The following is a 13103-nucleotide window of genomic DNA, read 5'->3' as shown; positions in this document are numbered from 1 at the left end:
ATTGATTTATGTTTGTCAGAATTTCATAAGATAGAAATCCGTGCATGGCTATAAATGCCGTTTTGGTGTCCCTGAATTTTTCTATTTCACTGCGTATCGTAATAAAATGATAGATATTTATACAAAGAAACATAGTAAAATAAAAAAAAATATAGCAAACATGCTTAAATTTGAAAAACTATAGAAAAAATGACAAATAAATTGAAAAAAAAATCCTCGCATTAGAAAGAACAAAGAGAAAAAATGTCGGAATTAATCTATGATAAGTAATCAATTTTTTCACGCAAAAAAAAAAAAAAAAAAAAAAAAAAAAAAACCGCCAAATTTAACGAACGCATGCGCAAGAAGAAAAAAAAAATAAAAATACAAAAGAGCGGCATGTTGTTATCCCGCCGGGACCAGTACTTTGCCACGGACTGAACAGCATTTTTCTGCATTTCTACGCATGCGCTCCCTACTGGCCGTCTTATAACTGGCCAAATGTAATCCCACCTTTAATGAAAAGAATAGCTTTTAATGAAAATGAAAATAATTTTTGGACATTCTGTTCATTTCTGTACATTTGAAAGGAAAGTTATTTAATTTACGTGGAGAGCTTTATAGTCCCAGATGCGAAGAAGTATTGCGTCATTCGTTATTCAGTTACCTCAGGCTTCCTATGCATTGCCAGTATAAATTATTGCTAACTTTAGGAGTTTATTTTGAAAAGCATTACACTTTACTACTTTATAGCAATTATAAAAATTGTGCGATGTTCAGTTAAAATATATGTCCAGTTACCTCGAAATAAGACTCAATTTTCATTTTATAAAAATAATATCCTCCCATTAATGTATGCAAACAAATATGCTCATTTTTACAGCTTAATTTTTAAGAATTAATCATAATAATTAATTATTTTTATTTATATTTTTAAATATCTGATCTATCGGCATAATTTTTTTTGTGTAACAAGAAAAAAAAAACAAATTTTTAGTTACTACATCGATTTTTAAAAACATAAAAATTGACTACAAATTGTTTATACGGAAAAATCGCAAGTCCTTATTTGTGTACATAAACAATTGGATTATTCTTTAAAATGATGTCTTGTAGTAAATCTGTCGCTGACGTGTGATCCAGGATGCAGTCATTCCATTTCCTTAGTAACCGAATGGCTGTCATTTGGCTGTGTTCGTTTTCAGGAGGGACTAATTTCCTAAAGTGGGGATTGTTCTTCTGAATATAATCCAAAATATTTTCATTCATATATTTCAGCCATATGACGTTAGTGACGGGCATATAATTGTCCCACTTACCCCTGAAAAAAAAAATGAATTAGTGTCTGCCTGTTCAGGTTGTCTTAACAGCAGGATTACAAATTACTAGCATCTAGATAACTCAGAATCACATAGCAATAAAAAGGCGGAAATGCCTCCCAGACATAGTAGATGGCATTTTATGCACCTGGGATTCCCGAGAGTTTCGTAGTAGAATCTTCATTCAATCAACATTCCATAGCAAGATTTCGTAAACAAAATCAGTGATTTCATGGCTGTCCACATTGAACAGAGCTTGGTCATTAGTCAATAACATAGCAGTGATGTTAGAGTTGACTTCAAAAAATTCAAACTGCGCTTTTCATGCCAAAATTGGGAAAAATATCTTGAAAGTTGATTCAAAACACAGGATGCGTTTTGATTCGGACGACAATAAAAATCTTGCATGGAGAGATTAATTCCATACATATTTTTCTCCAATCATAAAAGAGAGAGAGAGAGAGAATGAGCAAGTGAATATCAGAATATTTTCTTTTAGCTCAGAAATAATAATCTTAATGACGTCATCGATACCGATATGCTTATGGGGGGGGGGCGGAAGGAAAAGGTTTTTCATACACCTGTAATATTGGATTTAAATTTTGGGCGCGCTGATTATTTCGATTATGGTCATGCTCTGTTCAAGTGGGCAGCTATTTAAACATGGTTTATGATCCTTGAATTTTTCTATAGAATTCTGATATAAAATATTCCCTTAGGTAATTTAGAATCCCGCCCTCCCGATGGATAGAACGTTATCTACCATGTCTGGAAAGCATTTCCAATCCAACATTGTTATGTGATCCCATGTCGTCTAAGTGTATTCTACCTTTCTTAGAAATTTGTAACCATAGTGCTGAGATATCTTATAGATGTAATATGTTCTTAAGATCAATACAATGCGGAAATTTTTCAAAATCCAGAAGAAACAAATAAAAAAAAACTATCTATTTAACAAAAGCGCCATATCAGTGGTGGCGGATTTAAAAATTTCGCATCGCTAGGCAGTGCACATTATGACTATAAATAACTAATCAATTCAGTGTCACATTTCAATGAATTTTTAACTTAATCAACATAATTTTTTATTTTAGTAATTTTGTAAAAAATATATATGTTCTTATTTATTTATTTTTTTACTACATATTATGACAGAAAAAATTACTAAAATAATAACATTTTTATCCATAATTATTAATTAATTATATTCTTGCTTTTCTCCTTTCGATATTTTTTGAAAAATTCAATTTATTTTAGGGTTAAAGGGAGGTGGCGATAGTACTTGTCGAAATATTACAAGAAACAAAATTTTTTTTAAATTTCATTTCGTGGAGCGGAAAAGGGAATTAGATTTGATTTCAGAATTTCAAATGTATGGTCATTATTCACAAGAAAATAATGAAAATGAATTTCCCGATGTCCGAAGCCACGAACTCAACTCCAATTCAATTTAAAGCTGAATACACTTGCGAAGGTGAGTTATAATAAGAATTTTTTTCTAAATCTAATACATAGTAATCATTTGGAATTACTTAACACTTTTGGGATATTATTTTTTTGTACCGATAAAATATTTTATAAGGTAAGATTATAGATATTTTTGATAAGTTTTTTTTTCAAAAAAAAATAATAAAACATGAAATTTTTTGCTATATATTAACTTTTGCACAATACATACTTAAACAGAATAAAGTATATAAATTTTAAAATTTATTCTCAGTACAAAGCAGGAAAAATAAACGTTATAAATGTGTTATATAAACAATACCGAAATTGTTCTCAAATTAAATAACAAATAGCAGAAAATAGACGTAAAAGTCAAGTTAAAAGCAGAAATAAGTTTAGTTCACATTATTTCCTTGTCGTTACTTAGTAAGGTTCCCAAAAATATGTAATGCCTATAGTCTCATATTATGAAAATCTGGTATTGTGCACAATTTTTTTTCTTTGCTGCCTTAATCTGTTTCGTGTGTTTTAAGCCTAACAGCTTAATAGACGAATTATATTATAAGCTGCTTATAGAAGCCAAAACCATTCTTGTGACAAAAAGGTAACCGGAATAGCTAAAAATATTGTTAATTTTATCTATTTGTTTTAATGTTTCTTCTTACTTGCTGTATTCAGCCATAATCTTGTACACATTCTTGTGATTCAGCCAGATACTTTCAGTAGAATCGTTCCTATCACTGCTGCTTTTCGCAATATCATCTAATCCAACGCAATATACGCTTTGGTCTGAAACAAATACACCGTTGCTGAAACAGACAAAAATTACACAAGTGGAAAATGACTTAAATAGCGCCACTGAAACTTTAATGACAATTGGTACTTCTGTGGAATACTTTAATACTAATTAGAAACTTGTGAAAACGTTTCATTACTATTTACCATGTGATTGTAATTTACTTTATTTTTTATTACCTTTTCGTATAGATATATAGAAAAAAAACATTGCAATCGTCAAAAAATTCGAACTCGCAATTTTGATGGATCTCTACATTTTAGATCTTCCTGAGTTCGAAAAACGCATTTTTGGAAAATGTCTGTCTGTATGTCTATGACAAAGATAACTCAAAATCGCTTTAAGCTAGACGGTTGAAATTTCGTATACAATTTTTACACCGAATTTGTGGATTTGTGTTAAATTTTGAGCAAAGTCCGCTCAGTGGAAGTCTGTCAGTCCAACTGTTCCAATATAATTTAACACCAATAACAACAGAACGAAGAGAGTTAGATAGATAAAATCGATACACAGAATTAACAACTTTAGTGTAGATACCTATCACATTCTGAGCCCAATCCCACGAGGGATTGACCGTCTGTCGGTCTGCACGTTTAGAAACGTGTAAACGCGAAAACTCAAAAACGTAGTGACTTAAATATATTGTTACACACCTGTAATTTTGCTTCCCAGTACGATTAGTGTCATCATAAGAAAGACCGTTGTATGATCTGTCCTGCGCTTGCTGAGCGGGTGCCGCGTCAATGAACTCAGAGCTTGGCAACCATATGACAACTTGACGACGAATTTGGCGACTTTGGCGATAAAATGGATAATATTGGAAAGTTCGAGAATTTTCCCGATCCCTCCACAAGGAACTGAGATGCACCCAGATAATCCCTGAATAGGCTAGAATATTCTAGCCCCGCCTCCTGGAACTATTGACAGGCACTCGGAAGTCGTGCGGTGGAGTAGTCGAAGTCGCCGACAAGTAACAAGTCTTTCAGAGGATAGCGAAGCGACGGTGGATTTCCAGCGTTGTGTGGCGCGAGTACTGAACTGGTGTGTGCCAAATCCTGTCGTCTACTGTGTTCGTCTCTTCTGTAAATATTTGTTGTCTGTGTGCTGTCCTGTCTTCGTGTAAATAAACGTCGTCATTGTTTTCTACTGTCGCCTGCTGATTGTGTTCTCCACACCATATTACTACCACTATCCAAACGAATCCTTCAAAAAGGAGAAAATCCGTAACAATATCAAATTTTCTACGTGATTTTGTGTCACATTTTTATTTCAATCAGTTACGAAAAACGGGTCTAAAACACAAATATTATTTTCAGATACTTTTAATCACATGCCAGAAATTAATCGCCAAGGATGATGCGATAGATTCAGTAAAAATGCCTAATTCATTCCAAAGGTTAATGTTTCCTAACTATTGTAAGCCAATGCTATCTAAGGTGTTTTCTGGAATTACATCTTTGTTTGAGTATATGCGAGAAAGTTTCGGGAAGATTATTTCCTCTGGTATTTATCATATTTTAATGCTTCCTCTATTTATTTAATTAACAAAATATAATTGTAGTAATATTGAGAATAAGTTTTTCTAAAAGAAATTTGAAGTCATTTTAAGAATATTATGAAATCATATTTAAGAATATTATGAAATCATATTTAAGAATATTATGAATTAAATAAGATTATATTTGAACTTTCTTTAGGGTTTAATGCATACCACTGTAAATCCGTGACAGCGTGAAATCAATGATGAAAATGTGGCATCCAACAGTTGCGATAGAAAAATGCTGGTTGTGAATGGTGTATTTCAAAGATGAAGCGGAAGTACTTTGCACCAGGATATTTGCCAAATGCAGGTCTCGATGTTCAAAATTGTATGCCCCTTCTGCCACTGCCAGTGCTGATATGATTTGCGACATGATGGTTACTCCTACCCATGCATTTTGGAGTAGCTAAAAATTTAAATTCTCAGTCAGTCAAAAAATTATTTTACGATTCAAAATGATCCTGATACAGTTTAATTAGTAATGAAATATTTTGTAATGCTTGCTTATGCCACAAAAAGAAATCATTCACAAAAACAAAAGTTTTATCAAGGGAAACTAACTTATTCGATAACAGATAGCACATAATAATATTTCAAAAAATCTTATAACACTAGTTTGAAAATAAAGCATTAGAGTAGTAAATTTATAAAACATTTATACTAGAAATTATTTGGAAACTTTTATCAAATATTTTCCTTATATAAATATTTAGCAGAACTTAGTATTTGAATTTATATTGTAAATTCATTTTTAATAAGATAAAATTTTAACATAGTGGGTTTTTCCAAAATGGTGAAATGACTGATGAAATAAGCATTAAATTTCGTTTTTGCAATGCACTTTAATTTACCAGGACATTTAAAATGCTAAAAAAAAACATCTCTAAAATTATCATTTATCAAAAACAAGAGTATTTGACTACCATTTAATGAGTATTTGAGTGTTGAATAGTAAAACGTCATTTGGAGATGTATCACTCTCTGTAGAATACCCACTTCGACTAAAATATTGATCAGATCGCAGAATGGTAGTCATCTTACAATTAGAGACATTATTAAACAAAGGCCTATATTGTTAAGTTCCTGTCAATAATTGAGAGTGGTCATTTAGTTTTGTGGTGCGTTTCTTCTCCAATGGATCCAAACCGATGAAGAGAAAAAAAAACTGAAACCTTTGTTCAAAAAACCGAAATGGGTTCAAATGTTCAAATAGATGAGTCACAAGTCGATTTTATTTTAAAACGTTTTGTTACAAATAATGAAACTTGTATCTATATTTTTGACACAGAAAAATGTCAGCAATCAAATAAAAAGTGTGTAAAAGCTGAATGAAGGAATCAAATGACGGAAGACTGAGAAACAAATGTCATAATCACTCAAAAATGAAGGTAGTATTGACTGGTTAATATTATTATTTTATGATAGGCATTATGATTTCGGCAGATTATTTTAACGTTTTGTTGCATTTTCTTGAAGGCGAGAACGAACAATTCGATTGAATCAAAAGTCGCTCGAATCATTCTTCGAAAGCGAAATGTGCCAAAATAACTCATGGATTTTAAGCCACAATAATGCGCTATCGTTATTATATATGTAAAGCATGGTTAGAAGAAGCAGGTATGGTGTTCTTTACCAATTTTTTATTCTTTATAATTTTAAATAATCAGTCAAATTCTTTATATATTATATATATATATATATATATATATATATATATATATATATATATATATATATATATGTATATATATATGTATATATTGTTGTTGTTGTTGTTGTTGAAGCCATGACAAAAGCACGTGTAGCATACCGAATAGGAAGGCAGAAAGCAGGAGAGAGAGAGAGAGTATTTTTAGCTTATACAATTATAGAAAACGATTTGTCGTCTCATTATTTGGATTTTAAGCAAAAAAAATATAAATCTACGGAACTTAGAATTTAAATTTTCTATGAAGCCGGAATTTGAATAATTAGGAAATTATTTTTAGAAAGTATATTAATTAGAAATTATTACACATATGATTTCTTGATAAAAAAAATAACAGATACGATTCCATCGTCCATCATTAATGTGGCATGGCACCATATGGTATTTTCTTATTTCCGATTTGCCTAAATGTTTTCACCATTTTTAAACTATTTATGTAATAAAACACTGCGAACTGGTGTACAGTACTCCACCACCACTGAATGAAGCAGTATCGGCAGGAGCGCTGCTAATACTGAAGGGGTTTCATAAAAACGACTTTGAGTATTGGAAAAAAATATTTGAAGGAGATGTAACATGCATTGAGACTTTTGTGTTATGACAATATTCCTTATACTTTTTGTTCAAAAGCTTAGCATACAAGAAAGGGCTGTTGTTGAAAAATTGACACCTCAAAAATCTTTTTCATTTCAAAAAATCTTGTGATAAGCGTGTATTTCTGAATAATTTCTATAAACTTCTCTTAGTTGTGCTTAGTTTTTTTTTATAAGATAATTTTTGCAATCTTTATTTGTAACTTTTTCCCCATTGGATTTCACAATCACGCGAACTGAACCAATTTCACCTCCTCCCTCTAGGTATTAGTTCCCTTTCCTTCCGAGGTAGCGCATTCCCGTTGTCATGAAAGTTACGCAGGAAAGATTTCTTATTTTGCTTTGCAGTCAAAAAAGTAGACGTTTACGAGGTGTGTGAGCGATGAGCAGCTCGCGAGGAAAAGCAGAGCAAATTTATTTTAACGATCACGTGGAACCCAGAGTTTCTTGTGAAATTAGTAGTTCATGAAGGAAATAATTTTTATTGTCTTTAAGAAATATTCGTAACCTTGATATGAATTGTTTATCGGAAATTGTATAAAAATAAAGTGTGGCTCGATGAGGATAAATGGATGACTAGTCAAGAAAACTGTTTCCTGATTTTACCTGAGTAGAATCTTCTGTTTTTTGCAAATAGGGACACAGAGTATGTGTTCACGAACAGTGCAAAAATATTTCGTTAAGGAAATGTCCCCTATATTCGACCCTCCACCCCATGATATATTAGATGTGGGATATCAGTTTAATTTTGGATTTATTACGCATACAGAAGTACGAAGAGCACGTGAAAGCTCAGGAATTGATTTCATTTTTAAGCAAGGAAAAAATATTAATTTGCGAAATCGATTTTCCTCTTCTAAATGATAACTATCCGATTCATTTTTGAGATATAATTGTGTACAGAAAAAAAAGAGGATATATATGATTTCAATCCAGTTTTTGATACACTCACCATATTTAATAAAATGAACTTACTTTCATTGTCAGTGGTTCGCCGCAGAAAGAACTTTCAATTGTGAGATATAACTGTGATTCTGAGTATTGATCTGAAAATGGAGAAAATGAATTACTTGATAATTGAGTTAAATGTTTTCCTTTTCACTTTATTTTCTAATTTAGCGTATTTCTTTATTTACGAGCAATACAATTAGCATGAAATAAACATTTGGATTTTTAAAAATTAACTGATAAAACATTATTCTGAAAAGCTTAAAAAATATGCGAAGTCATTAGAAACTGTGACATGACTGTTTTTTTTTTTTTTAAACTGTTTCGTATTAGCAACGTGCGCTTTCTCTGTTCTTTCTTTTCCATTTAATCAGAGTGAGCCATAGCAACGCGAAGCTGGGTACAGTTAGTATTTTATATAATTTGGTCTTAATAGTTTATTCACCAAATTAATACTAAGCTTGAATTTTTGATCGATATATAATTCATACCAACATGGAAATAGTACGCTGCTCTGTTCATTTTACAGTATCTTTCCTTCATTTTTCTGTCATTTTCCCTACAATTTATAAATAAATAGATAGATAGATACATTTTGCTGTTCCTATTATTTTTAACTGCATAACTTAATTTCTTACCCAACAAAATGTAAAATTTGGAAATTTTCTCCATGTTAATGACTTAAATATGAATTTAAATCTTTTATAGATTTTTCACAAAACTGAGCAAATATATAGCTTGCTTTTCTGAAATCTGCTTTGTCAATGATGTTTTCTATTAAGAACAGAATTTTAATTTCATTATTTTGCAAGTTTCTTTATTTTTTATATTAATATCGGTAATAATTCGGATTATAAAATGAAAACAAAAAACAGCTGCAACTTCAATAGTGATTTTTGTCAAAAACTTTGGTGTTATTCTAGAATTCTTAAGATTTCATGATACATTAGTACTCGTTCAGAATTTTTACATATCTTTGCATTCTTGCTTGAAAATAGGCTTAATTTTTTTAATTGATTAAACATAGAAAAAAATGACGGCAAGAATATTGGTATCATTGTAAAGATGATATTTTTGAATTTTATGTAATGTAAAAAATTATTCTTGTACTGCAATATTTTCGGAAGTTATTGAGGAAGAACGCAAACAATTTGTTTGATTTTTAATAAAAATTTCCAAACAAAAAAATTGTTTCGAGGTGCTCATTCTCATCCTTCAAAATATATATGTGCAAATTTGGTGACTCTAGGTCGAAGGGTCTTGTCCGCTGAACGCCAACATGCAGACCCACACACACTCACAAACACACATTCATCTTTATTATAAACTAGCCGCCTTTGGCGACCAGCCGGTACGCCAATCTTAATGCTCGTTAAAATTTTAATAATTAAATATTTTATTATTAAAATATTTAATTATTAAAATTTTAATAATAAAATATTTTAATAATACTAATCTACTTTAATAGCTTCTTCATTAAAATATTTTAAAACTTCAAATTTCAATTCACTTATAATATTATAAAGACCTTCAGTCATAACGTAATATGTATCTCTCTAATTTTCTGTTAGCTCCCGTACAATTTATGCTACAATTGTGCAATTTAAATTACAGCGGAAATGATTAATATGCAATTAATATAATAATATTTTTTACTGAAACAAGGCATTTTTTTGTAATATGATTACTGAAAACAGAGTCACTGAACATTTAAACCTTATGGGCACTAAAGAACATCTTTCTTAATTTATGTAATATCTCAAGAATTTGTCAACAAAATTTTTTCAGATTCATCATGAGCAGGTCTATTAATTAACAATGTTTAATTTTAAATGCATCAAACACTAAGAAAATAAAACGAATCATTTAAAATAATCGGTCGAAAACAGGTAAAAAAATTACTTAAAAAACGATGAACTTAAACTAACATAAATACAATTTAATTACAAAAGCATACAGATAACCTAAAAATAATTTAAATCAAGTCCGCTTCCGTTTAAAATAGATGTAAACAATCAGAACACAATGAATTTTCAATGCCAGTTACGGTAACGCAAATGTGTGAATTTTCTACGCCAGTTGGGGTAACGCTATGCGGATTAGAAATTTTTAATTTCCTTTATTCTGTTTTATTTTAATTCAAAAGTACTTCAGAATGAGTCTGAAAGATCGATTAATTAATAACGTTTAATTTTAAATGCATCAAACATTAAGAAAATAAACAGAATCGTTTGAAATAATCGGCCGAAAAATGTTAAGCCTAAGCCTTATTAGCGTGGGGAAAAAATGCTGATGCCTTACTCATTTGGTGGTGGGGAAATGAAGATTTTTTTTTGACTGGAAAGTTGGTTTTTAATTAATAATTAAAATTTCAAAAAAAGGGACCCCAGGTGCACATTTCCGACCTCCAATGTATACACGTACCAAATTTGGTAACTGTAGGTCAAATGATCTTTTCTGTAGAGCGCCAACACACACACACATTGAGCTTTATATAAGTATAGATAACGGTAAAGATTTTGATAGACTTGATATGGGAGTGATAAATTAAAATTCGGCTTCGTGTACCACCAGACCTTGATACGCCACTGGAGATAACATTTACAATGCTTTTTAATTACATTTTACACTATACATAATCCTTGATAAGATTTACTTGAATAATTTGCAACAAATCTTTTAACTTGATTACCTGGGCGGGGATGTTCTGCCGGATCTTTCAGTCTTTCGGGGCTGTTTTTGTAATCCCACCATGCTCTCATCAGGAAATCTGGAAAACGATCACGGACCAGAGAAATACTACAAAAGAAAATTTTAAATAGATATATGGTGCAATTTGTTTTGTTTTAAAAGAAGAAATTAGCTGCACACACACATATTTATATATGTTATATTTATAAAGAAGAATTTTGTTGGAATACTTGATTTAAATTACTCAGAAATTATTTTATAGTTTCAGAAATGATGTATTAAAATATTTTCAACTTTTTTTTAATAGGAGAAGAATTTTTATCCCGGACTTTGATTCTTACATGAAAAATCTAAGCAATGCAACACTATCGAATTTTTATTCGAACAAATAATTGGAGTTAGAACTTTTTTTTCTAGTTTAGGACCCAAGGAAAAAAAATTTCTATATATAGTATCTGTCTTCTACAGAAAAAAATATACATTCTACCAAAAAAAAAATTATAAGAACATTTTTAAGATAAATATTTTCGAATATGGAGCAACTTACTTGTAAATTAGCGGAAAGTTCGGTGCGGCATAAATGGATCCTTCGTTTAAATCACTGAGACATCTGAAAAATAGAACGAAAGTAGGCTTAAACATCCGATTGAAGCGATAAAATTGCAGTTGCAAAAAATCTAAATCCGCATATAATAGAATATTTTAAATTGAAAATTCTTTATAGATTGAGAAATTAATTGAAAATGTGACGTAAAAAATGATGTGCAGAGTTGTATTATATGAAAACTATCAAAACTCGCATAGTATTGCTATGAAATGATGAATGTAAGCGAAATCAAAGCTTCTGTAAAATAAAATAAAACTGCAAAAATGAAAAAAAAATTTATTTGCACAGTAATTTTTTTCATGAGAATGAAATCGCCTAATGAACCGTCAAACGATAAAAATCGAAAACACAACTGAAAATAAAGCCTTGCTAAAAAAATGAGAGGGAGGCAATGAAATTAGAAAGTTTGTTGCAAATGATGCTATTAGAACTTAAATTGCATAAAAGTAATTTTCACCATCCTTAATTTTTCAACTTGGTTTCTTGCCAAATCAGAGAAGAAGTAAAATCTTTTTCTGAAGATCTGCAAAGGAACTCTTTGAAATTCATAAAAACAATTATAAATGGTTTCATCGCTCATAATTTAAATTAGAAAAAAATTGCTTGAATAACGACCTCGAAAAATAGGTAAAAGGTAACATTATTAGAAAATCGGATGTAGAAATTTTAGCACCAGTTTTTAAAATTTTTCTGAAAAAGTTATTATTTATTAGAAATTTCTCAAAATTCAGTAAATTACATCAAAGATACAAAACGAATTCCTTCAGAAAGATAATTCGTTGTTTTCTTCCACATTTCTTTCATTATACGAACACTGAAAAGCGATATCAAAGGCAATTTGTGCAAGCAATCATCCGAAACAATGCAAATTTGTTTTCTTCATTAACTTTTAAAATTCGAATTCCGAGATGCGAATCACCGTTATTGAGTTACCGTTAATTAGTCAAATTCGAATTCCGAGATTGAGTCACCGTTAAGATTGCCATTTGGCCAAATTTCATTGCTACTCAATAGACTTGCTTGGATACTTGCGAAGATGCAAATACATTACTTTTTTCAAGCACAGATAACAAATTATCTGTTACCTAAACGCAATAATTAATTGTTTTATATCCGAATTTATCAGATCTGCTTCCTTGAAGCATCTGTATTGTATAATAAATTCATCATACATTTTTATCTCCGTAAATCACAAAACAGTTCACATTTTGAAATTCATACTGTTTGTTTCAGAAACCCTTGATTATTACTTTTGGACGATTTAATTTCGCATAGGGGGAATAGGCAGTGAGTGAGAGGAGCACTATTTTGGAATTTTTTAAGCGCATTTTTCTTTTCTTTCCCTATGTTTATTTTCATTTTGTTTTAAGGTTGTACTATTTTTTTTTTTGATTGGGGTTTTTTTGATTGGGCAGAATCGATTGGGGCATGTACAAAAGTACGGATGATTTCGATATCTAGAAACTGACAATATGG

General features: G+C 30.4%; 1 protein-coding gene across 1 annotated transcript in view; it reads right to left on the bottom strand.

Annotated features, from left to right (window-relative positions):
- Positions 1 to 13103, bottom strand: part of LOC129966202 (serine/threonine-protein kinase haspin-like) — a 43897-nt gene that overhangs the window by 19376 nt on the left and 11418 nt on the right. The window contains exons 5-8 of the mRNA XM_056080614.1: positions 11022 to 11128; positions 8357 to 8427; positions 5363 to 5486; positions 3410 to 3533 (exon numbers count right to left, since the gene is read on the bottom strand). Of these exons, the coding sequence (XP_055936589.1) occupies positions 3410 to 3533; positions 5363 to 5486; positions 8357 to 8427; positions 11022 to 11128 (426 nt within the window). The remainder of the gene's footprint in view (positions 1 to 3409; positions 3534 to 5362; positions 5487 to 8356; positions 8428 to 11021; positions 11129 to 13103) is intronic.

Source organism: Argiope bruennichi, chromosome 4 (assembly GCF_947563725.1).
Source record: "Argiope bruennichi chromosome 4, qqArgBrue1.1, whole genome shotgun sequence".
Classification (NCBI taxonomy): Eukaryota; Metazoa; Arthropoda; class Arachnida; order Araneae; family Araneidae; genus Argiope; species Argiope bruennichi.
The sequence above is the reverse complement of the archived record's forward strand: the minus strand, read 5'-3'. Positions and strand labels throughout refer to the sequence as shown.